This window comes from Hemibagrus wyckioides, linkage group LG04, assembly GCF_019097595.1.
Source record: "Hemibagrus wyckioides isolate EC202008001 linkage group LG04, SWU_Hwy_1.0, whole genome shotgun sequence".
Lineage (NCBI taxonomy): Eukaryota > Metazoa > Chordata > Actinopteri > Siluriformes > Bagridae > Hemibagrus > Hemibagrus wyckioides.
The window spans coordinates 22,932,311-22,957,466 of NC_080713.1; the positions used below are offsets into that span (position 1 = coordinate 22,932,311).

The window sequence follows — 25,156 nt, forward strand, 5'->3', positions numbered from 1 at the left end:
ACAGAGAGATATTTAAAGCTGTGGTAATCCGCAGGGGATTCTGGGGCTGTGTGACAACACTGATGTCTCTGATATAAACTGAGTCGCTGAGGTTTTGCTCCTGCTTGGACTTTTGCTGTGTAATTGTACGTTAAAAGATTCCAACGATGTGAGAAAGGTGACTGGGGGAGGCAAAAGCCTTGCGATTAATTTAATGTGTAATTTGTTTAACTTTCAGCTGAAAAGAAAAACCCTTGAGGTGACAGTATGGGACTATGCCAAATATTCCTCCAATGATTTCTTGGGAGAGGTGAGTGTTGCTTGTTAACATCCTGATTTGATGCGTCAAAACACTTTTGGCAGCGTGAGAATTGAATATTTGCACATTTCTGTAGAACATGTTGAACAGCTTTCAGAAGTCTTGGCACTTTAAATCATGGTAAAAACAAAAAAAGTTTAAGCTTAAGAAAAAAAAAAAGCTTAAGAAAATGACAAAAAAGTATGTTTATAAGACATAATCATAATTATAATCATAATGAGATTAGAGGAAATAATAGCAGACTAACTGCTTTGCATTCTATGCTAAAAAGAAAAACCTGTCCCTTGTATGTTACAGGTGCTTATAGATCTGTCTAACACTGCTCAGTTGGACAACATGCCTCGCTGGCACCCCCTAAAGGAACAGAGTGAAAGCATCCACCATGGTAGAGGACATCCTCCACATGGAGGAGGCGGAGGATCAGGTGGCCATGGAGGTCAGGGTGGCCATGGAGGTCAGGGAGGCCCTGGAGGATCAGGTGGACCTGGGGGCACAGGAGGGCAACCAAACAGTGAACAATCCCCCAAAACCTCCGTGATCAAGAGCCGAAGTCATGGCATCTTCCCTGACCCTGCTAAAGGTAGTCTACTTAGAGTCCACTTCTCTACAACAAAGTATTCTTCAGTGAATTAGCAGGAGCATAATTACAAGATAAAATATTTATGCCTTTAGATACTCAGGTCCCCACTATTGAGAAATCCCATAGTAGCCCAGGCAGCTCAAAATCCTCATCTGAGAGTCATCTGCGTTCGCATGGCCCCTCTCGCAGTCAGAGCAAGAGCAGTGTTACTCAGGCTCACCTCGAGGATGCTGGGAATGCCATCGCTGCTGCCGAGGCCGCAGTGCAGCAAGCCCGCCTCCAGCCAAGTAACCTTTCCCTTTACACATGAGTGCACAGCTTATCTCTCTGTCTTTCTGCATGTTCTCTCAACCTCCTTGTCTTTCTGTCCCTGTCACTCATGACTTTCCCTGTATGTATAATCATTTTCTTTTTCTTCATATTCCTTTAAAATCCCAAAACAGATAAATAATTAATACCTATCTATTAAACTCCTGTGGTTGATATTAAAAGAAAATACAATGCCTTGCATAAGTATTCACCCCATTAAACTTTTCCATTTCTTCAATATAGCCCTTAATACTGAAGTGATACCCATCTGTATGATTTGCAACATTATTTAGAAATAAATAAAACAAGTAATACAAATGTAATTTGCATAAATATTCACCCCATTGTTGTGAAACATCTAGATTAGTTTTTGTGCAAATATTTGCCATCATAAACTACATAAGTAGTTTAATGGAGTCCACCTGTCTCACATGAACTTGATATAAATAATATATTGGGTTGGTGGTAGCTCAAGCGGTTAAGGCTCTGGGTCATTGACCAAAAGATTGAGGTTCAAGCCCCAGCACCGCCAAGCTGCCACTGCTGGCCCTTGAGCAAGCCCCGCAACCTCCCCCTGCTCCAGGGGCGCTGCATGGCTGACCCTACTCTCTGACCCCAGCCCCCGAGGATGGGATATGCAAAGAAAGAATTTCACAAAGTATTGTATATGTGTATAGTAATGTGTATGTAAAGTACTGTATATGTAGAGAGTAATGTATATGTGACAAATAAAGGCTACTTACTTACGTACTCACTTACTTACTTACTTACTTAAATACATCTGTACCTTGAAGGCCCCCAAGTTTGATAGAGAACATACTGTACCTAAACAAACAGCTTCATAATGATCAGAAAGTGAATATACACCAGACTTTGAACAAAATGAGAATAAATAAAATAAAGTAAAATGAGAAATGGAAAGAATATGGCATAACGGCAACTGTAACAGTCTAGAGGAGGCAAAGTTCAACCAAAAGTCAATAACTGGGTAAGGAATGCATTCTATTAGCCATTGACCAAGGGGGATGAATACTTTTGAAATGTCTACTGGACTCGCATACAATAAAAGCTGTTCTTCAACTTGAAATGGTAAAAATAGCAATTAGATGGGGTGGGGTAGCTTAGTGGTTAAGGTGTTGGAGTACTGATCGGAAGGTTGCGTGATAGAATCCCAAGTACAAAAAGCTCTTAACCAACAATTCTTCAGTTGTATCAAATGAAATAAAATGTAAGTCGGTCTGGATTAGGGTGTCTGCCGAATGCTGTAAAAAGTTAAATGGGGGTGAATACTTTTGCATAGCTTTGTATTTATCCTTAATTTAAGATAAAAAATGCGTTCTATAAAGATAGTATGCAAAGAAGTACAATGCAGCACAATGTCAATTGCTATTTAAAGATAAAACGAACATATCCAATTCTTAAACTTCATTTTTATTGCAATCAGTTGTTTAATACATAACCTTTGATCTGTATGCTAATTCTTTATCTTTGAAATGCTCTGAAACAAAATTTCATGATTCAAAAAAGCCTGTAATATTTCAGTCTTTCAAATTAAAATATCTGTCAAGCTCTCCCACTTCACACTAATCAAAAAATATGACAGTGAGTCCATAAAAGACTTCCAGATGAACTCCCCAGATACACAGATCTACAGATAACACATTAGCTATGAATTAGGAACATGTGAGAATTTGTTTCCTGTAGAGGTATTTCCTTTAATCCTACACACATTCAGCTACTTAATATAAAAAAATGTCCAGTATTCCAATGTAGCCCTTTTGAGCATGTCTTTAAATTCCATGTACGATTTTGTGACAGAGCATGTCAGTTCCTCTCCTCCTAAATATATCATGCCAATCATACCTTTACCTAGGCTGAACCCATGTTTTTGTTATCATGATTGTGGTGTGCAAAAGTCATAAGCTGGTTTCATGTGAGAGTAACCACAGTCTCTGTGGAAATGTCCAACTCCATCAGCCAATGAATGCTCATGTGTCAAATCCGCTGACCATCAAGGGAGGAGTACTACTGAGGAGGTGAGGCACATGACTCCTCTGTAGCCCACAAAAACTCAACAGGAAATAGTATAAACATATAAAAAAAACCCCATAAAACTCAGTTAGAAAACTTCAACCCAATTAACTGTTTTTAAAACCCAGGTTAACATTGGTCTTGATAACTAAAAGAAAATAACACAGAGTTGTATTTCCATCTCTTCCATCCCTTGTGCCACAGCATTAGTTGCGTAATGAATGGATTCATTGCTTACATTCAGAGCCTTGCTCATTGATATTTCTCTCTCTTGCTCTGCCGTAATCTCTTTTCCTCATACTGTATCTTAAAATTTGCAGACAGGGCAGGAAACATACTAAATGATGGAGATGGGTACACCCTGGACAGCGAGGATGGCACAGGCACTAATGCAGTGGACAGTGCTATCTTTCAGGTGCCTCAGCTGTGAGTGCACTCTTTCAACTTGTTCGGTTCATTATGCATTAGCATGAGAGATAGATTAAATGTGGTTTAGCACAGTTGGACAAATTATATATCATATATTTGTCAGTCAGCCCCTTGAACAAGTGAAAGTCCAAGTGTCCAATCCACTGTTTGCCCAGAAACTGAACAATTTAGGGTAAAATATGCTAGCTAAAGTAATGCAACACTGTATAGCGAGCAAGGTAGCTAGTTAAGTGTGATTATACAGACACAGGGACTATAGTTTAAAACTTTCCTCGTTTAACTAAAGTAAAACATCGTGTTTGATCCCTCAACAAAATGTTGACAACTTATCAGTTGTAAAATGTGGTGTTCTCTTACAAAATGTGTAAAAGATAAAATATTATTCAAGTCTGGCTAGCATCTTTATATTCTCTTGATAGGTTAACTTCAAATCTAGCTTCTAAAGTCTACACTGGTGGCAAAGATGTCAGTGCAGAGTGGTATTCTCTATAAATGCTCAGATATGCATAGAAAATTGTGGAATGAACCAGAAAATTCTATTAATAGATTGATGTTTCCTTTGTCTAACAGGAAGACAATTCCTAACGGTTTGGATTTGAGAGGCTCAGACTCTCTGAAGAATCTACATGACTCTGAAAGTAAGTTTATCTATCATTAAGAAACAGTAACCACTTGTGTTTAGAACATGTAGTGAAGCTTATTATGTACAAGTGACATTTTCCAATTATTTCGAAAGCATTAATAGTGAAATGAGGAAACTCAAGCTTGGTCTCAGACACCGAAAGGTTTAAATAAACAACTGTCTGTCACCTAATAAACAGTATATAGATTATATAGACTTTTTACTTCTTTTTGAGATTTCTCACCCAGGTTGAATTAGAGTAACTGACAGACTAAAAAAAAAAAGAAGTTACAATCTTATCTCTAATCAGGTTTAACACTAGATGTAACAAAATGTTTCAGCAAAGGCACCTTTTGAGATTTATTTATAGTATTGGCGCACTCCCGAGGTTAAATTAGCACATCTAAAAGCTGTTTATGAGGTTGGGATCCTGTTGAGCTAACAGATATGGTAGTCTGCCATAGCCGATCTACTGTGTCACATCTCTACTCTTCTGAATTATTCATCAGAGAAGGGTGTGTGTGTGTGAGAGAGAGACAGAGAGAGAGAGAGAGAGAGAGAGAGAGACAGAGAAACAGAGGGTGTGTGTGAATATCTCAAGAGAGAAAGAAACGAGACAGGCTCCAGTCTGGCAGGAAGTATTCTGCAACCTTGCTTTTAAAACCAATGAAAGAAACCTCTTGAATGCATAATAGACATTGAGTTAAAATGTAATTAAACTTGAAAATGAAAATTGTTTTAAATTGATGTAGTGTTGTAATGGAATGTCACTTTGTTAAACACAAGGTTTCATTGATTACTCTGCATTCTCTGTTTTGAGGTTTACTTGATTTGTGTGGTTTAAAAAAAAAAAAATTCAATTTATGTCCACTAGAGGGCGCTGAATGCTTACTTTTATTTCTTACACATAGCGTGTTCATTGTTCTCAGTATATAATAGCCATGTACTCCTAAAATAAGATGTTATTTGATTGCATAAGTATTAAAGTGTGTTATATAAATACTCTATCATGTTACAGATACTGATTTCTTTTATGAATTTTTAGGTAAGAACAATATGATTGGAGAGATCAAGGTGGCACTGAAGAAAGAGATGAAGACTGAAGGAGAACAGCTGGTTCTTGAAATTCTGCAGTGCAGGAATATTACTTACAAGTTCAAATCTCCAGATCATCTGCCTGGTAATGGAGAATTCACTAAAGCCCACATCGCAGCCACAGAATCTATAATGCATAACATTAGTATCCTAATCAGAAGCAGTCTCAGCACCCAGCCTGAATTTTAACAAAGATAAAAAAAATAAAAAAAAAACTGTTGTTGTAGATGTGTAGTGTTGCTATCTCACAGCTCTAGAGTCATCACTTTGACCTTGAGCTCAGGTCTGTGTGGAGTTTTGCATGTTCTCCCTGTGTTCAGGTTTTTGCTGGATTTCATCCCACCTCCCAAAAATATGATAGTGAGTGGAATGTCTATGTGAAATTGCTAGTAGTTGTGAAGGTTGATGAAGTTGTGTGTTCAGTGTGCATTGCAAAGGACAGGTGTCTCATATAGGGCAAATTCCCTCCTCACACCCAGAATTTCTGAACAGACCCCAAATCGATCACATCCCTGAACAAAATAAAGCATGGATGGATGGGTATGAATTGATAGATGGACATTTTGGAAAGACTTTATGCATAGATGGATGGATGGATGGATGGATGGATGGATGGATGGATGGATATGGGTGGGTGGGTGAATGAATTGATGGATGGATGGATGGATGGGTATGAATTGATGGATGGACAGTTTGGAAAGACTTTATGCATAGATGGATGGATGGATGGATGCATAGATTAAAGAACTGATGAAAGACCCCTTCACATTTAAAGCCAGTCTTGGGAAGTATTTGTTTGCTTGGATACTCTGGGTCTGTAGGTAAACTTTGGGAGAAAGTGACTGAAGTGAAATGGTTTTGTATTTAATGATGAAATATAAATAAATTTACCACAATCATATATGTGTGTTTTTTTTTCTTGTTAAGATTTGTATGTGAAGCTCTATGTGGTAAACGTGGCCACTCAGAAGCGCATCATAAAGAAAAAGACGAGAGTGTGCCGCCATGACAGAGAGCCTTCCTTCAACGAGACTTTCCGCTTCAGTCTCAACCCGGCTGGTCACTCCATTCAGGTAAAAAAAAAAAAACTGATAACAAACAAACTATAAACCAAAAATATATTCACAAACAAACATGTAGTACACATATGTTTTGTAAGATCAGAAACACTGATTGTATAAGCAAATTAACATAAAATGCATTCAATTTGTGGATGCATGTTAATGTCATTTCAAGTATCACAGAATAATGAGGAGCTCTCAAAGTCATGACGTACGAAATATTTGTATTAAAGTCATATTAAATATTTACCAGGCAAACACACATCTAGTGCTAACAGCATCTAAAACAAGGTCTTTACATGTACACTATATGGTCAAAAGTATGTGGACAGCATATCGACTTAATAATTTCATTCCAAATTTAGTCCCTTCTTAGTCTTTAATATCCTGTAACTTCCAGTCTTCAGGGAAGGCTTTCCACTAGATGCTGGAGCATGTCTGTGTGAATTTGTCCATTCGGCCACAAGAGCATTACTAAGGTCAGGCACTCACATTGGGTAAGAAAGCCTGGCATACAGTCAGTGTTCCAGTTCCTCCCAAAGGTGTTCAGTCAGGGCTCTGTGCAGACTACTAGAGTGCTCTGATCTAACCTTGGCAAACCATGTCTTTATAAAACTCACTTTGTACACAGGGGGATTGTCATGCTGGAGCAGGTTTGAGCCTCTTAGTTCTAGTGAAGGGAAATCTTAATGCTACAGAGTACAAAGATATTCTATAAAATTGTGTGCTTTTACCTCTATGATAACCACATTTGGGAATGAACCACATGTGTGTATGAAGGTCAGGTGTCCACATACTTTTGACTGCATAGGGTACTTTATGAGTATATAAGTGCACAGTCATGTCTGCATTCTAATTCTGAGCTCATGCTTCATTCTGAATTTTTCTCCCTGCCTTTAGATGGCCATTCAAATTATTTCCAGAGCCTGCCATGGCTATCAAGAATAATTAGCATACAGATTTTTTTTTAGCGATCATAGTAAATCAGGACATCATTATGAAACTTGGCTCATAAGCCACATTCCTAATGTTCTGTGCTGTCTTGTCTCTCCCTACAAACAGCTGTTCCTGGTGTCTAATGGAGGGAAGTTTGTGAAGAAGACACTGATTGGTGAAGCTTACATCTGGTTGGACAAAGTGGACATGCGGAAGCGAGCGGTGAGCTGGCACAAATTAATGGCCAGTTCTCCTCATACGCAGCCGTGATTCATCCCATCCAGTGCAGAAATAAATAACCATGATGTAAAAAAAGAAAGTAATAACTGTGTCATGATGAAATCTTATTGACAAGTCCATAGTAAATGTTACTGAAGTTCAGACCCTCAGTCAAATGGGTTTAAACGTTCTCTTAGCTGTTGCAATTAATGTACAGAACATTTATACATAAGTGAAAATGAAATCAAATTAAGCAAAAAAAAAATATATATATATATACAGTATATATAAAGAGAAATCGGTAGCAAAATTTCTGATCTTATCAGAGACTATAACCACCTCCTTCCCTCTCAATCCACTGTATAGTTTATATAATTCAATCGACCATATCAGATTATGTTATGTACATACAGACAAAAAAATATACGATAAAAAATGAGTTCCGATTTTTTTTTTTTTAATGTGATAAATACAGTATGAAACTTCTACATATCTCCATTAAGCACTCTTTCTTAGTTTCTCAGTCTCTACTGTCATATTCAGTGTCACATCAACATTTTGGAAACCTTTTCATCCGAAGTTTTTATTATTATTTTTTTTATGCAGTATTTCATTTTGTCTGCGCTGTCATAGGTATCATTTCATTCCTGCAGTAGTGATAAAAGAAGCACTGCTAGCTGTATTTCATATTCCAAACACATCTGTTGAACATGAACTATGTTCTTCCAAGAGTCTCGAGTGCTCTGAAGAGTCATAGTAGCAACTAAATTGAATCGAACACAGAGAATGATTGTACGTGTCCGTATTCATTTGAAAACATCGAAATAATTGTCATGTAACTGTTCTGATGTCGACGGTGATTCCTGTTTCGTGATAAAGTTCTGTGTTTAAACAAATATGCAATGAAAAAAAAAAGGGATGGAAAAAAAAAAATATATATATATATATATATATATATATATATATATGTATATATATTCTGAATTGGCTCAGCTGAAATCGGGTCACTGTTTATGTTTATTTCAAATGGTGCAAGGTGTCTGTATAAAGGGGTGTCACTGTGGTACAGTTTAAAGCTGTTACATTTTTTATTTATTACTTTTTGGAATGAATAATTGTCGCTGCTCCTCTCATTTTTAGTAGCAGAGAATCAAACATATTCACTGCCTGCACCATATCAGTGTAAAAGATGTGTAAATGTACAAGTGTGTGCTCAAACACCAGAGACAGTGGCCATCGGTTAAAGTTCCAGAAATGAGGATCAATACATGAACCCACAGAGCTCCTTAAATCAAGAGCGGTCAGTGTTTCCATATCGATGTCAGTGGATTTTTTTTTTTATTTTCTTTTGTACATGAGGAAAAAAAGGATCTTTAATGATGCTATTCAGTACGTTTTGTAAAGACAGTGTATAGATAGGAAAGAAGAAATGTTCGTGTGGTGACTGGGTTGCTGTCACAGTGAAATGATCTATGTGCCAACCTAATGTCCAAACCAAATCCACTGCTTCAGTTTGGGTATTTCTATGCAACATGATATGAATTATGCCTGGATGCATTTCTTCAGAGTTTGAATATAAATATATATATAGAGAGAGAAATCTTTTGAACATAATTTTACTTTTCATTTTACTTCTAATGAAGATATATAAATATATATGTATGAACTGTTTTAACACAGTACACTTTGAGAATATGCACTTTAGTTAAGTTTCTGTTCCAATGTGTGTTGGACTTTCCATTACGACTATGAAAGTTATTGCTATATGGAATACAGTGACCCATGAACTGTCCTGGGGGGGGGGAAAGGCACCGCTTAATCTAAAATCTAAAAAAAATGAAAGAAAGAAAAAATAAAATAGCCTTATTGGTGCTCTGTAAAGTTTGAGAGCCCGAGTTAAATCTCATCGAATCAGATGAATATCATCGTTTTTACGTCTATAGCATTCCACCTCGAATAGTGCTGTGTATCTGGATTTCAATCAAAAAGCTGTGTCCCCTTTAAATAATGACTGAAAAATGGCTGTTGTCTCCTCTCTGTTGTGTCAGTGTAATGTCCGCCTGGTTTGTTATGCTGTATTCCTGGGAACTTACACAACGAGTCTGATGTATTCAGTTGCAGTAAATGGTGTGAATGTGATTTGTTTATTTTTGATTATGTAAATACATAAGATATTTTCTATAAGAAGAGGTTTGAATATTTATTTGGTTTGACACTGAGCATGTGCGTGTGAACTCAAGGTCAAAGTCCTGTCTGTACATATGTATTTGTCTAAATATGTGAGCAAGTGATCCATGTGATTATCTGGATGATGTCAATCAACCCACATCAATCTCTCTAATAAACTCTGTGAAATCTCACGCAATCAAGATAATGAGGTGAAGAAGAAGAAAAAAAAAAGTACCCGAAATTGTCAATGGAATTTCTATGGTTTTACATGGATGTTGCATGTTCTGCTAGATGTCTGTTGATATTTTTGCCTACAGATTCTGTTTAAAAAAAAAAAAAAAGGAAAAATGAGTACCTTTATCTGAAGAAAAAAAAAATGTATGCTGACTGTAAAATGCTTGTAAAATGAGTCTTGTTTTTTTTCCACTTGTAAAAAAGAGAAAGAAATTTAATGTCATGGTTTTATGGTTGTCCATAGGATGTCATGAAATTATGCAAATCGTGCTGTAGAAAAAAAAGAAAAGAAAAGAAATGAAAACATATGAATAAAATGTTCCCTAAGTCTAATAAATATTAGAGATTCTATTGTAAAAATGCATCTTTATTTTTTTTTTTAATTCACTTTCACACACAGGGCCCTGTTTTTGTGCATTTTTTGTCAATTTTCAATCAATCAATACTCAGCCCAATTTTCATCAATTTTATCTTACTGTATCTCTATAAATAGTTTAAAATTTCAGTGAATTAAGTGAATTCCAGTCTATCTATCTATCTATCTATCTATCTATCTATCTATCTATCTATCTATCTATCTATCTATCTATCTATCTATCTATCTATCTATCTATCTATCTATTTATTTTTTAATCAGCATTGACATGTATATTTCTATACATGACTTCACAGCTTGCAATCTTTTAATCTAGAAGATAATGTGTCATGTACCATTTTCCACCCTGACCTAAAACAAAAAGTCAAAAAGTCAGGTGTCCTTTTCCATTAACGGCATCAATGGCCCTTGTTTATAAAGCGGGATATGAACCTTGATTTGTTCATAAATTATGTGCAGGATTTAAAAGCAGGGATCAGGTTGGTGTATGCATAGTTGGCAGATCAAAGTCTTATGAGGAAATGGATGATAAAGACCTTTTTTCCCCCATTTACACAGGAATCATTCGTTTGCAATTCATTGTAGTGTTCTGCTCTCTTTAGAAATGTGAAATTGTATGACACTGTTCTTATATATCCAAAGTACAGGCCAAAAACTACAGAAAATATTTGTTTAAACTGATGTGTAGCTGGAGATGGATTTTTGGGTTTGACCCCATCGTTATACACCATTATTGGCCAAGTAGAGTCATCATATTAAGGATTTCATATTTAACCACTCTCAGCCTCAAATGAGTCCCTTAGTTCATATAATCATATTTAATTAGCCAACAGCTGGTCGAGAAACAGGAATAACTAATCAGAATAATTCCGTTTTTTCCAGCTTCCTTTTGAAAATCAGCCGTCTCCACTCTGAGTGCAGAGATTTTTTGTTAATTATTTGTGTAAGTAGAGATGCTGCAGTAACTCAGCTGTATTTGCTGCCACTGTTCATTATCTCATTTTGAAACACTACTACTGTATCAGCATTTGTAAAATGGAAGTGTTAAAAAGGTCTATAGAAATGTAGCTGGCCCGTCAACGACCAAAGTGTATACTGCATTTAAATAAATAAAATAATAGAAAACAATATATATATATATATATATATATATATATATATAAAATGCAGATTTTCTTTTTAAAAAACAATCCTTATATAATTTATATATGACATGGGGACATGGGGAAATCGTGAATTTAGCTTAACAATGTACCTAATAATATAATAATATAATTTACTAATAACTAATAACACTGAACTCCATTTCCCAGCAGCACAGTGAACTACAAACTCCACCACATGATCAACCACATGATCTACTTCCCAGATCACGTTCTATCAGAACAGCTGTTTCTAATCATGCAATTCCTTAAAATACCTTCATTTTTCACACTTTCAGTGCAAAGTCTCACTTCTAGATTGATGTTAGCAGAGATTATTTGCTAGAGACGTATTTGGTCTCAGATTGTCTTTAGTCTGATTTGCAATCGGCTGACTTTGCATGTTTGATTATGTTTCTGGATAAGCCCTTTTGCTGTTTTGTGTTGATCATTGCATCCAACATGAGCCTTTGTTCCTGAGAACGACCATTAGTGTCAGCTTAGCATTATAAGAGGTTTGAATTAAGGGAAATGATTTGTTTAGTGACTGTGATCTTCTGAGCTGTTTGAGCAATGATCATTGCTATAATAGAAATGGACTAGCAACTTAACATTCTTTAGCATACCACTTTTTACTCAAGATACTAGCTAGCCACTAATTTTCACTGAGTCAAATGGACAGAAAACAGTTAATTAACGTGATTTGGGCTGTTTCTTCTCTTCTGCTATTTTATTTGTACATTTTCCCACCTCAGATAGATCTGAGTTATAAAGATGATTGCCCCTTCATCTTGAACATCTAATATTAGTTACACTGTTTATCTAATTTAGTTGTGTATATTGCAGTTTCTTTTTTGTTAACACTGCAAGGGATCCCCCTGTGACTTCCTAAATACATAAACATTTGCACTAAATCATAGTAATAGAAGCTTTTTTTTTTATAATGTATTTCTATTTTAATACTCTGCTTATACTAATTATAGCAGGAAAGGGCCCTGGTTGGCCTGACGAATTTGTTTTTCCCTCGCAACTGGAGGTCCAGAAGTGCAAGCTTGCATAATTTACTGCTGGGCATAGGAAATTAATTTATTTAATTCAGTCTGATGAAGGAGGGATAAAATGAATCCACAATGGGGAAAAATGAATTACCAGACAGGACGGATATAGAAGCAGAAGAGATGGAAATCTCCCTGTGAATTATGACACTAATAATAATAATAAAACAAATTTAATAATAATAATAATAATAAGAAGAAGAAGAAGAAGAAGAAGAAGAAGAAGAATAGCAACGACTTTATCATTATCAGTAAAGAATCAGCAACTGTTTGTAGATGATGTTGGTTAATCAATTAATTACATTAATTAATTATGCCAGGTCTATCATCCTTTTCCATTTAGAGTATGTAATGTATTGCATTTGTATTGAACATTTTGCTCTGTCATATGCTGTCACACACCACTAATAGTCTAGTCTATTGAAACATTTTGTCCAATTCCATGCAGCTTTTATATAGTAATTGTCATTAGAAAACATGATTCATTTATGTGGTGCTAGTTTTCGGATGACTTTATTAACTTTCTTGGAACTCATCCTTCTAGCTGATCAAGTTCAACAAGTACACTCATCTAATAATTACATGTATAGGCTAGACTTAAAAACCAATTTATTTTCTTTACCCGTTATATAATTGACAACTTGTGTGAAAAATAGAATCTTTGAAATATTTGCAAGAGCTGGAATACACTGCACTTTAGGATGCTTCATATGAATAATAGAGAATCATATGAATACATGCTTCAATAGAAAAAATGATGCATGAGGAAAATCTTTAAGCACAAATCCTGCACCATTTCTAATTCTGTTCTTAGGTGTTTATGTAGCTTTAGGTTACAGGAATGTGGTCGATAGCTAAACTAACCCTGAATTACAGTTTTATACAATATGCTTTTTTTCTGTAGAAGATGCACAAAAAAATGTTCAAACGTTTAATGTGTCATGGGGATTAGTGCATCATTTCAAGACACAGCATGCTTATGCTTATTTGCTTCATTTACTTAACTGAACTAACACATTTATTTACTTCAAATAAATTCTGTTCTTCATTTAAAATTCATTGTTTGCATAATAAAAAAAATCTGTGCTTACTTTAATCACTTGCAAACCGCATAATCTGGCCCCGGGTGTGTTGTAAAGATTGTTGTATTCACAGTGTTTAACCAACAGAGGGAGCCATGTAATCATCAACTCTTGTAAGAGCTTGCTTGACACTTATTTGTGATTCGTTAAGGTTTCATCTCACATGAAGAAAAAAGCACAAAGGCGATTAGTCAGTCAGCGAGTAAACATCACTAACTGGACCAACAAGGCTGCTGGATGAGAACTGCACCACAACTCTGATACTGGCACTGATAGTGAGCTTGAGTAAATAAACCCCATCATCTAATGTGGGCTCAGTTATTAAATAAATACATTTAAAGAAAAAGTGTATCTTGGCAAGAAAATAGATGTCAAACATTTCCACTCATCCACTTAACATTCACATGGATGTCAGGAAATGTAAACATCACTCTAGGCTACAGCATGTACGATTGCTACAAAATCTGGCCAAAACCCTCAGCACCAAACACTTCTAAACTCTAAACACTACAGCACTAAGCACTAAGATGCCCCAAAGCAGCAATTTGACTTAAAAAAAGATTGCAACAAGACAGTGTGAAATAAAACTGATACCACTGAAAAGCTCTTCCTGGTTAATGCAGGCAGGGTATGTTGCCATGGAGATGCAGAGTAGAAGGGTAGTAGGGCCCATGGGACTAGTGTAGTGTGTGTGTGTGTGTGTGTGTGCATATATAATGGTCTTCTGGGTTTGGTCCATGGAACACTATTGTGTTCTGTTTAAAGTGATTTTTTTGCACGATATATATTTTTTATTTTTACCACAACGGAAATAAAAATTCCTTCTCCATCTACACGTTATAATACATATAATATTGTTTGATAATGATGTTTATGATGAATCAATATAGATTCTATTATTATTATTAGCAGTAGTAGTAGTATTGTTATTATTGCAGGCCATAGAGTGGCTATCTTTGGTCTTATGTCACTATTCTCTCAGCCATAGTATTGTGGTTGTGAATTATGGATTATGGGTGAAATATGGCTTTAGGCTCAAGTATAGATGATACTCAGCCTCGGCACACCATCCTCTATGAACTTGTTAATTACTTTTCCACTTTTCTGGCACTGCCCCAGCTAACTTCTAATGAACTTTTAATGTACAGCTGATATTTTAGACTTCTACTTTTGTGTTTATCCAGGATCTGAGCCTTAGTCCTTGAGAATACACTGAATAAAAAGCAAGGACATGCATTAGATCCATTTTCCTGTTTTTCTGTTGGGTTTTAAGGTGAGTGCACATGAACTCTGGTCTTCACTGGGCTTTAATCAGTGCCTGAAGCTTGAGTTCTCTTTGTGAAAAAAGAGGTCACCATAACAGTCTTCACTGAACATCTATTGGGAATTTTAATGAGAGGGCTTGTTTTGATGATGCGGTAGTGCTTTTTCCGAAGTTCTTTTTATTTAGTTGCATGATGGCCTTGAGCTTTTATCACACTGCAATATTGTTGTTTTCACTTAACCACTGTTGGGTCATGCGATGTCTCCTACTCAGAAAAGCAGCCGATCCTCTTTCGTGTTTCAGAAATCCTTGGCTCTTTTTGAGAGCTGGTCGATGGGACAGTGCTAATTGAATGGCACAGAGATGGAACAATAGAACAGGAAAATAACTGAACTCCTTGTGCTTTTGCCATTAGTCCAATTCAGAACCCACCATGGAGAAAGAGAAAACATTTCATTCATCACTACGTTATGGCCTTGCTCTTTTCTTTTACACTTCTATCCCCCATTCTCACTCGCTCTTCCTCTTTATGTCTCTCTCTTCTCTTCTGCACAACCTCTTTGCCACAGCCGTCGTCGAGCCAGAGAACGGTTGCTAGGTAACGGATGAAAGCCGAAATCCCTTGGCAGCTTGTTCCCTCTGCCCCGACCTGCCTCCACGCCTACTCTCTGATTAACTTTTATCTCTTCGCAAGGAAAGTGTCTATCTCCAAGAGCAAACACAACACAAAGACCTTTCAAATGCATTTTATAGGAGTGGGGAAAACCGGGGGTTGTTCATTAAAGACGTTAAATGGTACTGCACTGATGCTCTGAAAAAGAATATGCAGAGTTCACTAGGAGCATCAGATTACTGACTGAATTATTTAATCCAGAACCTCTGTCCTAAAGGAAAGTGAGAGATCACAGCTCTTTTATGACCAGATTGTACTTGGATCAATGAGGTAAACACTGGCTTGATAATATATAGAACCAAAAAAATATTTCATTTCTTAAACAGCTTTTCCTCTGCTCGTCTGTATGTGCTGCTCTGGGTGCCATAAACATCAGAACTTGTCTGCAATGGTCACACTCATAAATATGTGACGAGAACCCCCCACTAGCACCTGTGAAAATATTCTGCACATGACAATCTGGATGGCTGTGTGAAGAGTATATATAGGATCCAGATAGATAGACCCAGAATAAATTTACAACATGTTTCCAAATTGTTTTCAAACCTGCTTGGTTTAGTCGCATTTGACAATGTTGTAAAATCCTTGATGTATTCATATACCTGTGATCATATCAGAATTTATTTCTGTATTAAGGTTGTAAACCAACACACTTAAGAAAGCTTGCTCTGTCCATATAATACTTGAATCTGGCTTAGAAACCAAAGCTTTCTGTTAACGTACCTTCATTGTATGTCAGAAGAATTGTCTAAAGCGAATAATAATACGTTAAATTATTTATAGAACACTGGATTTTACCAATTTGTTTAACAAAAGCAGTAAGCCACCTGAGGGTGTGCATTTTTTATATAACAAACAACAGATCATGCGGTTATACGAAAATAATCCACGCCAGGGTGGTTTGATGTGGTCCAATGCAAAGTATATTATTTTTGTGTAACTGCACAGTCATGGAGTGTGTTATTCTGGATATAGCACGGCATATTGTCAACACTTACAAAGTTTAGTTTACGTTAGTTCCTTAGATCACTTACATTATTGCAACAATTAAGTCATCTGCTTATTCCTCCCTCTTTTTGTCTATCTCTCAAGATCATAGCTTGTCAGCTCTGTCCTCTAAGGTTTATGAGAGAAATCTCTAACTCCTCTGTCTGACTGGGAAACTTTGCAAAGCGCTTGACTCTTTCAATAAAATGTGCCTTAACAAATTATTAACAATTAACAATTAACTTAACAATTATTCTACATTTTTCTTTCTTAAATTAGAATGCACATTTAAGTGTGAAGTGTTTCTATACTAATATCTGTGTATGAGATTTTATTATAAAAACAATTACATATCGGAAAGAGTGCACTAATGTACTCATATTTTTCATGTTACTGCTGCAAGTACAGTCTGAGTCCTGTAGGTAAACGAAAACTATGCACACCTTCTGACCAATCACATTTGAGCATTTGATCTCACTGTGGTATAAGTGATTTTATCATAAATAAGCAGGTACACTGCTTCACAACATGGATAAGTTCAACTTTACCCATGATAAAATCCCTGTCAAAACACACACCCTCTTGTTGCCTTCCTGAACTGAACACTTCCATTAATATTTTCGCCCTTCCTCAAAGTCCTGCAAAATAACAAGCAGAGGCAACACAAAATATGACACAAAGGCCAGAAGAGCATTCCTGTACAAACTGTGTTCTATATATCTCTCTGTATTCTTAATAACTGAAGCATACTGGTGGAGGTGTTGGTTATTTCCAGTACAGTCCTAAAAATCCCATACTGCAATTTGCAGCCTTGCAAAATCCACCCTCACTGTTTCTCTAGGGTCAAGCAGGCTGCCTGAGCCAGTTGATCCTCATGAAGACTAAAACTGCTAACAAACCCAGAGCTACCTGCAGGGGTGGGGCAGGTCGAGGGGGGAAAGGATGCAGTATTATTCCACTGCCTGGAGCTAAATTGAGGCAGTTCAAGCCTGTGTAACGTACTGTTGCTATAGTCTACTGTGTATGTCATTAGAATCTCTCCACTGAAATCTACTTACATAGCAAAATTTCACGTTTATCCATTTATTTTCAGCTCCTAGGCTGCATTTATTAATATGCTAATTGTATATATTAGTTTTGACTTTCCATGTATTTATTATTCTATTTTTCAGTACACACTTTACTAAACTAAAAACCAGTTAACCATAAGGGGCATGATGCGATAGGAAAGTAAGAAAGAACAGGGATGTGTGATGTGACCTTAGGAGTTACTGTTCCCATGCCAAACGTGATTATTTTCCGATAACAGCATTTAAAAGTTTTTTTTTTTTTATTTGTCTTAAACCACATCGGTTTGCTAATACTTATTTTCCATTTATTTTCTCTTAAATGCTTATGCAAGATAAATTAGTTTTTATAAATCATTTAAAAAAATATATAGCTTATTGTTTCCATCTTTATTTATTTATTTATTTAAATTATTTATTTATTTTAATTATTTTTTTTTTGTGGTGGAAGAAAAGGTGATACCTGATACTTAGTAATACCTGAATTACAGCTGAAATTGTCAGAGATGTGTTTCAGGAAATGCCTTTCTGACCACGATCAGCCCAGGGCAGACTGTTTGTGTTTTGATAAAGCTAAGAATCCAAGCTCTTTCTGGGTTAAGGTCCACGATCAATGTGTCAGCAGTGAGGCAGTGGCAGTACTGAGATCTTACACTCTTACACTAATTTAGACCCCTAACCACTGCCACACACCAAGGGTGCCACAACCTAGACTGTTTTTGGGTGTGTGGCAATTTGTTGGCATCACTCGAGAAGAGGGAGAACGAGAGAGAGAGAGAGAGAGAGAGAGAGAGAGAGAGAGATGTCAGCCAATAGGTTGGAGGCTTTACCACTAGAATAGAGATGAGGCTCCGATAAAAGAAATACACACACACACACACACACTCTCTCTCTCTCTCTCTCTCTCTCTCTCTCTCTCTCTCTCACACACACACACACACACACACACATACACACACACGCACCATCGATCACTTTTCCCGCCACACCGCTGCTTCAAGAGTTTTCCCAGGTCTTAAAAGGGGGGCAGACGAATGACCGTCCGCTGCGCGTGACGGCAAGACGTGACGGAAAGACAGTCTGCGCGCGCACTCCCGGTAACCGGCGGGCCATTTAACATGAGCGCGTAGAGCTGGAAACAATCTGATTTTAACCTGATGCCGGGTAATCCGATTAACTAGCAGGGAGGAGCGTTATCTGCGGAGAGAAGTGCAGCGCTGGATAAGTGGAGCGACATGGCGCGCGGGATGAGCCCGGGATCGCCCCTCACACCTCTGCTCATTGTGCTCGCGTGCTCGGCGTTATACGGCTCGCGCGCCTCGCAGTTCCCCACGTCGCTCATGTAAGTACCGGGACATGGTGTGGTGTGGTGCTGTGCTGGTGTGTAAAGTGTTTTGACTGGTCAAACTGTTGATTGGCATTCTTAAGACAGTCTTAGCATCACTGCGTAGACTGCACTTTGATGATGATGATAATAATAATAATAATAATAATAATAATAATAGTAATCATGAGTCATCTTCAGAGCATCTTTATAAATAAAACTAATCAAAGTGCTTGGCAATTATAAATAGATTCTAAACAGGATTTTAGAAGTGGTGATAAATTCCCTTAAGTACATTCTCAGTAATAGAAGTACCAAACTGTACTTATCCTAGTATCAGGGGCGGTACATTTCCATTCACATTTCACAGACGCCCTTTTTCCAAAGCCACTTACAGAACAACAAATCCTCATGCAGCCCATGGATTAAGCACATCTTTGAGCATATATGCATCGAGAATTTATTACATGTGTGTGTTGAGATACATTACCGTAAATCAGAAAGATATTTTCCAATTAGGAGTGGCTGAGAGGGAAAAAACATCACATCATGATACTTGTAGTCGTTTCTTTGATACTCAGTAGGTTTCAGACAAGCAGCAAAATAGCGTGAAAGACTGTTCTCAAAATTTATTAACACTAAAAATAAGGAAATGTGTGAACAATACACCATCATATTGCCTGGACCTGCTTAATATGATTAGTTGATGTTTTTTTGTTGTTGCCATATTCTCCACTTACAAATCTATGCATGATGTTAATAAACAGATGATATGATAAAGAGATTAGGGTTTGACTTAAGAGTATGCTTAGTGTATGTGCATTTTCTTACAACTTCATTTGTTGCAGCTCGCCATTAGCACCATGAAGGGTGCATGTTTTTTGTCAAGTAGCATTAGTTTGTATCGTTTATCTAGGAAAGAGCTTGTGATGTTCCTTTTATTAACTTTTACTGTAACAAGACCTTAAGTTATTTTCCGATTTGCAGCAAAATATACAGTGCATACTGAATGTACACATATAGGATTGTCTTTTATTGATAATACCACCCTAGCAACAGGATAAAGTATAGTCTGATAGCATTCTGTGTGCACAAGAAAGAAAATAAAAACAACAATGATGCACAACCATCACTTCCAAATAGGACTGGCTTACATGATGATACAATGCCAGTCAATTTTCTAAATATTGTAAGCATGGTTATAGCTGTAGTAGCTAGAGTTACCCACTTTAACGACTAAGGTTTTAATATATAGATTCGTTACAAATTGTTGAACATGTTCTGATTGCCGTCTTAAACACGAATAAAATATCTCTGGCGTTTGTTGTTGTTGCTTTGTTAACAAAAACCTCAGCCAAGATGACCAGAGTGATACATGTCTCAAATCGAAGATTATCTTCCAATTGTCTTACAAAAATTGTAATCATATCACGATACCTGAAATACTACACAATATGTATTGGGACATGTAGACGAGCAACAAAACAGTGTGGAAAACTGAGTTTGATATTTATATCTGATATATCCTAAAAGAATTCAGATCTATTAGAAATGTTGAGAATACTGACATTATCTGCAAAACATGTATTGTGAGATCAGTTATCACAATAATATATATAGCCATATCTCCCAGTCCTACTTCCAATATTGATTTATGAGCCCTGGTTTGATTGGATCAAACTTCTCATGAAATCAGGTTTTATTGATAAAGATACTGTAAATACAAGTAAACAAGTAAAGCTGAATGTGCTTTTGTATTATTATTTTGTTTTTATATTTTAACTGCATATCCGGATATTCAGACTATCATTCTGTTCAACAGAGAGCATGTGTAGGGGGGTGGAAATGAGTTGATGAATGAGAATAACACTTGTGAAAGCATCACTGATGGCTCAGCTCAATAGCAGCCTGTATTTTGTAAGTGTGATGGTGTCTTTAATTTACTGGCTTAGGGTGAAACTTAGGAGAGAACACAATGTATAGGAAAGGAAAGCAAAATAAAAGGCCAATGCTGCATTGAATCTGCCTTTGCGAGCCCTCTTGAGACGACTGAGTCTATGGGTCATTAATAAACACGGTCCTTTATATGCCTTTGGCTTGCTGTCGCTCTGTGTGTTTCCCAGGTCACAACTGCACGTTGTTAGTCTTGCTTGTTGCAGGTACTGATGTTAGTTCTGACTCCTGCTCTGTAATGATCTATTATTGAGGTGAGATGAGAGAGGAAGTCCTCAGGGATGCCTGGGCTGGAGCAGGTAATTATTCCCCTGATAAACTGCCAGGGAATTCAGTCCCACTGTCTTCCAGCCCAGCTGGTTATGGACAACACACACACACACACACACACACAGAAATAGACACAGATGTTGGTCGTCAAGCAAACTGAACTAGAGTGTGTGTGAGTGTGAGAACTAATATGTGGCAGCCTGGGAAAACCATTTACTCGGTTAGATTTTGACATGTTCTACTATATATTCTATAGTACAGAACAGTATATGGCTATAGACCTGAAATATCATTCTGCTTTGCAATGTCTCTAAACTTAAAGTAAAGTTCTGGGCTTTTAATACTTGGTTCTACCCAAAGGTGAAAAAGGAGAGAATTGCATTTGAAGACTACGTTTCTGTTCCACTGAAAAATGCACGTCAAAATTTATAATCCAATCTACTGATGGAAGAACGACATTAGTGGCAAATTTTAACGAATTACAAGTTTACAATGGGAAATGAAATCCATCTCTGATTACCAGCATCATCCACATCAGTCTCTGTCTAATCTCCTTAGATAAAAGTCATCAGTGAGGAAATGATCACTGATTAACTCAATCATTTTTGTTTTGCTGCCAAAATGTAATGCTATTAATGTGTTTTAATTAGGTCATTTAAACATTTTAAAACGATATCCACTGTCATATGTACAGTGCATGAAAGTGCTTCTCTTTGTTTTGATGATGATATGACATTGTGTTTTTTTGACAATTGCAATCTGATTACAAAATGAATTGATTAGCTTGGCCTGATTGGCATTTAACGATCCTTTAACTGGTTCCAAACAGGATGGTGGTGGCCACTCTGGATCCAGAATGGCGCTGTTGTCGTTTTTAGCCGGACTTTTTTACGTTTCATGGACACCAGAGAAAGCGGTGTTCATGTGTATGACCGCTAATCACTAATACAGCACTCTAGACTTGTCTTGAAAACATTATCTTTGCATTCGGACAGTCGAGGCAAGGCAAGAACAACCAGAAATAAAACCATTTCCATGTTATTTAGTCAAATATTTTTATGTTTTCTTACAGTACAGATGTCAGCATATTATCATATTATTGGAAGTAAAACTCAATTTTGTCAAAACATGATTAATCATTTTACCAGAATTCAGCTGCAGAAATAACAGATGGGTTTACCCAGACCACCATGCATATGCTTTAAACAGAGTACCGAGCTTCTCTGATTGATGGATTTGGCTGATATCTTTAGACAAACGTAGGTGGGCTCTGTCATTCTTCTTTCCTGGAGGAATTAGAAGTGTGTGAGAGATTTTTGTTAAAGACTGGGGTGTCTTCTTTTATTTACCCTGATATAAAGTGATGTTTTTGGTCCCATTTGTTAACAGATTTATCCGGAATCTCCTCAGAATATATATATACTGTATGTATATATATATATATATATATATATATATATATATATATATATATATATATATATATATATATATATTTATATATATATATATATATATATATATATATATATTTATGAACCTGTTTACAGTGGTAATTCACATTGTAAAATTTTTCCCGTAATAAAATTTTTCAAATATTATTTCAGCAGCAGCTCCATGATTTTAGTGCTTAGAGTTATTCTAAAAAAGAGAGAGAGAAGCCTAGTGTCACTTGCCTTCCTTTATCTGAGCTGTAATCCTCAGGTTGTAAAGGGATTAAATAGTTTATTATAGAGGAGCTCAGAGAAAGACGCGATGCTGAATGGACTTTGACATTTGTGTGTGAGTGAAACCGTATGTACCCTGGATTAAATGCATTACGGTCAGTATGTCTGTAAATAACAAAGCCTTTCTTCAAAATGCCTGCAGCTGTTTTGTTTTTGTGATGAAGCACTGTATTACAAGACCGGTTCGAGATAAAACACCAATACCAATAAAGGTTTGAGAGGTTTGGCTTTAGTGTGTTTTGGCTTTAGGCTGACAGTGGGAGTGTCTTGGCATCTTGGCAGGGGCTCGTAAGAAACATAGTTTCTTCACCATGTAACAAACGGATTTTAGTCAGAACAACAGGAAACACTCCTCCTTGCTAATAAAGAGCACTGAGAAAAGGAAGTGGATCGTTGGTGGCTCCAAAAATAATCTGGAAAAAAAAAAGCAGGCACTGTTTTCCAGCAAGTAATTGATACTAATTGGATCAAGATGGTGTAGCGTGAGACCAAACTGTCTAGGAAAAACAAGACTACAAAAATATCAGGGCTTCCAGCCATATCTAGCACTTGCAATGCATTTTGGTGTAATGAGTAGCATCTTTCTGTACACTCATCAAATTTCCATTCTGCATACACAGAAGTATTGTGTGGAGTGCTACAGATGCTTGAAGTTAAATATACCTCGCCAACAAAGCAGGCACACAATCTGATCACAGCAGAGCTCTCCAACTGTATTTTTTTTTTTTGTTATGCCCGTGTAGTGCTCTGGAGCTTCCTGAGGACTGTTGAGGAGATGATGGAAGAGCTGAGTGTGCACTACCAGAGACACGTTTACACATTTCTTTTGAATTTTGCTGTTTATCACACTCCTGTTTGTTATTCCATGAAGCACTGGAGGTGCGCCATTATCTTGTGGTGAAAGGCTTTGATTTTTAATGAAAGATTTTACTTATAGATTTGAAAGAATGCCGCAGATCATATCATTTTTTTATCAGAATTTTTTTGCTTGTGTGATATTAAGATTGCAGAAGGCACAATGATGCAAATTAGTCTTTTAAAAAATCACTACGTTTTCGATTGTGTGCTCTGAGCATCATAAATCAAGGCTTTGGCTAAGAAAACAACAACAACAACAACAAAAAAGACAACTTTTCACTTTAATTAAACTTTAATCTGTTTTTAATAATGTTGCCGCAGGTAATGGTGCTGCCTCACAGCTGCAGAGTTCCTGGGTTGATCATTTCCTCGGTTGACTCTCTGTGTGAAGTTTCCCTCCAGGTTCTCTGGCTTCCACCACCTTCCAAAATGGTTGCCCCAGTTACACCTTCTATGAAGCCTTTGTCCATAAATTACTATGACTGTGTGTGCTTTTTTGTACGATAATTCATATATAAACTCTAATAATGTTATAAACTTTTATTACATTATTAGAGTTTTTATAAACTCTAATAATGTCCCATAAAGCTATAATAATGTGCTACAGCTAATCCCTGGATAACATTATAAACATTTTAAATGTAATCACAGAGTGCTTCCAAGAACGACATGGGCACACAAATTTTACATTACAAGAATAAAGATAGTATCTTAATTTAAAGGAGTAATAATTTAATATTTTTACAGCACTCAGTGGTGGCTAAAATCTTATGATATTTTTTTATAATTGTTAATAAATGTTACCTTCATGGGCCATTATTAGTGCTAAATGATGACTACATAATCTACAGTACATCAGTACACAGTACCTCACTTGTGACAATATGATAACGTGACTTTGTATTAGTATTTATAACAGGTTATCAAGGAATTGATGATTAATTATTTAAGGAATAAAACATGACACGTGTGCATTTGTAAGAAATCCTGGACTGGGTGGTGTGAAGAAGCCTGAAGGATGCTGTTTATTCCTTTTAAACCAGTGATACAGACAACGAATATGCTAAACCAGACAACAAATATGGTTTTTTTGGACAGTAAGAGAAAACTGTAAACCCATGCAGATAAAGTGAGAACATGTGAAAAGCAAAACAGCCCAGGATCAAACCTGCAATCCTGTAGCTGTGAGTCAGTGACACCACCCACTGCATCACCACATTCGGGGACAATTTATGTTATGGTGCGTCTGAGGGACAGGTTTGTCCTTGTTATCACGTATGTTATAACAGTTGCTTATCACTTCTTTTTCTTGATTAAAAACAAACAAAAAAAACACCCTGTAAATTGTCTTACATTGTGAAAATGCAATGGCAGGGACAGCCAGTGGTCCCAGTT

General features: G+C 36.6%; 2 protein-coding genes across 9 annotated transcripts in view; both read left to right on the plus strand.

The window, feature by feature from the left end:
- The window catches only part of pclob (piccolo presynaptic cytomatrix protein b), a 72,494-nt gene extending 62,189 nt beyond the window's left edge, over positions 1-10,305 (plus strand). For all 5 annotated transcript variants that reach the window (XM_058387987.1, XM_058387986.1, XM_058387989.1 and 2 more), the window contains 8 exons: positions 218-289; positions 596-878; positions 971-1,165; positions 3,539-3,644; positions 4,218-4,285; positions 5,315-5,449; positions 6,292-6,437; positions 7,488-10,305. In XM_058387987.1, coding sequence (XP_058243970.1) covers positions 218-289; positions 596-878; positions 971-1,165; positions 3,539-3,644; positions 4,218-4,285; positions 5,315-5,449; positions 6,292-6,437; positions 7,488-7,631 — 1,149 coding nt within the window. In that variant the 3' untranslated portion in view covers positions 7,632-10,305. The remainder of the gene's footprint in view (positions 1-217; positions 290-595; positions 879-970; positions 1,166-3,538; positions 3,645-4,217; positions 4,286-5,314; positions 5,450-6,291; positions 6,438-7,487) is intronic.
- Positions 10,306-18,547: 8,242 nt separating this feature from the next.
- Positions 18,548-25,156, plus strand: part of LOC131351885 (voltage-dependent calcium channel subunit alpha-2/delta-1) — a 99,655-nt gene continuing 93,046 nt past the window's right edge. For all 4 annotated transcript variants that reach the window (XM_058387573.1, XM_058387569.1, XM_058387570.1 and 1 more), the window contains exon 1: positions 18,548-18,971. In XM_058387573.1, the coding sequence (XP_058243556.1) occupies positions 18,865-18,971 (107 nt within the window). In that variant the 5' untranslated portion in view covers positions 18,548-18,864. The remainder of the gene's footprint in view (positions 18,972-25,156) is intronic.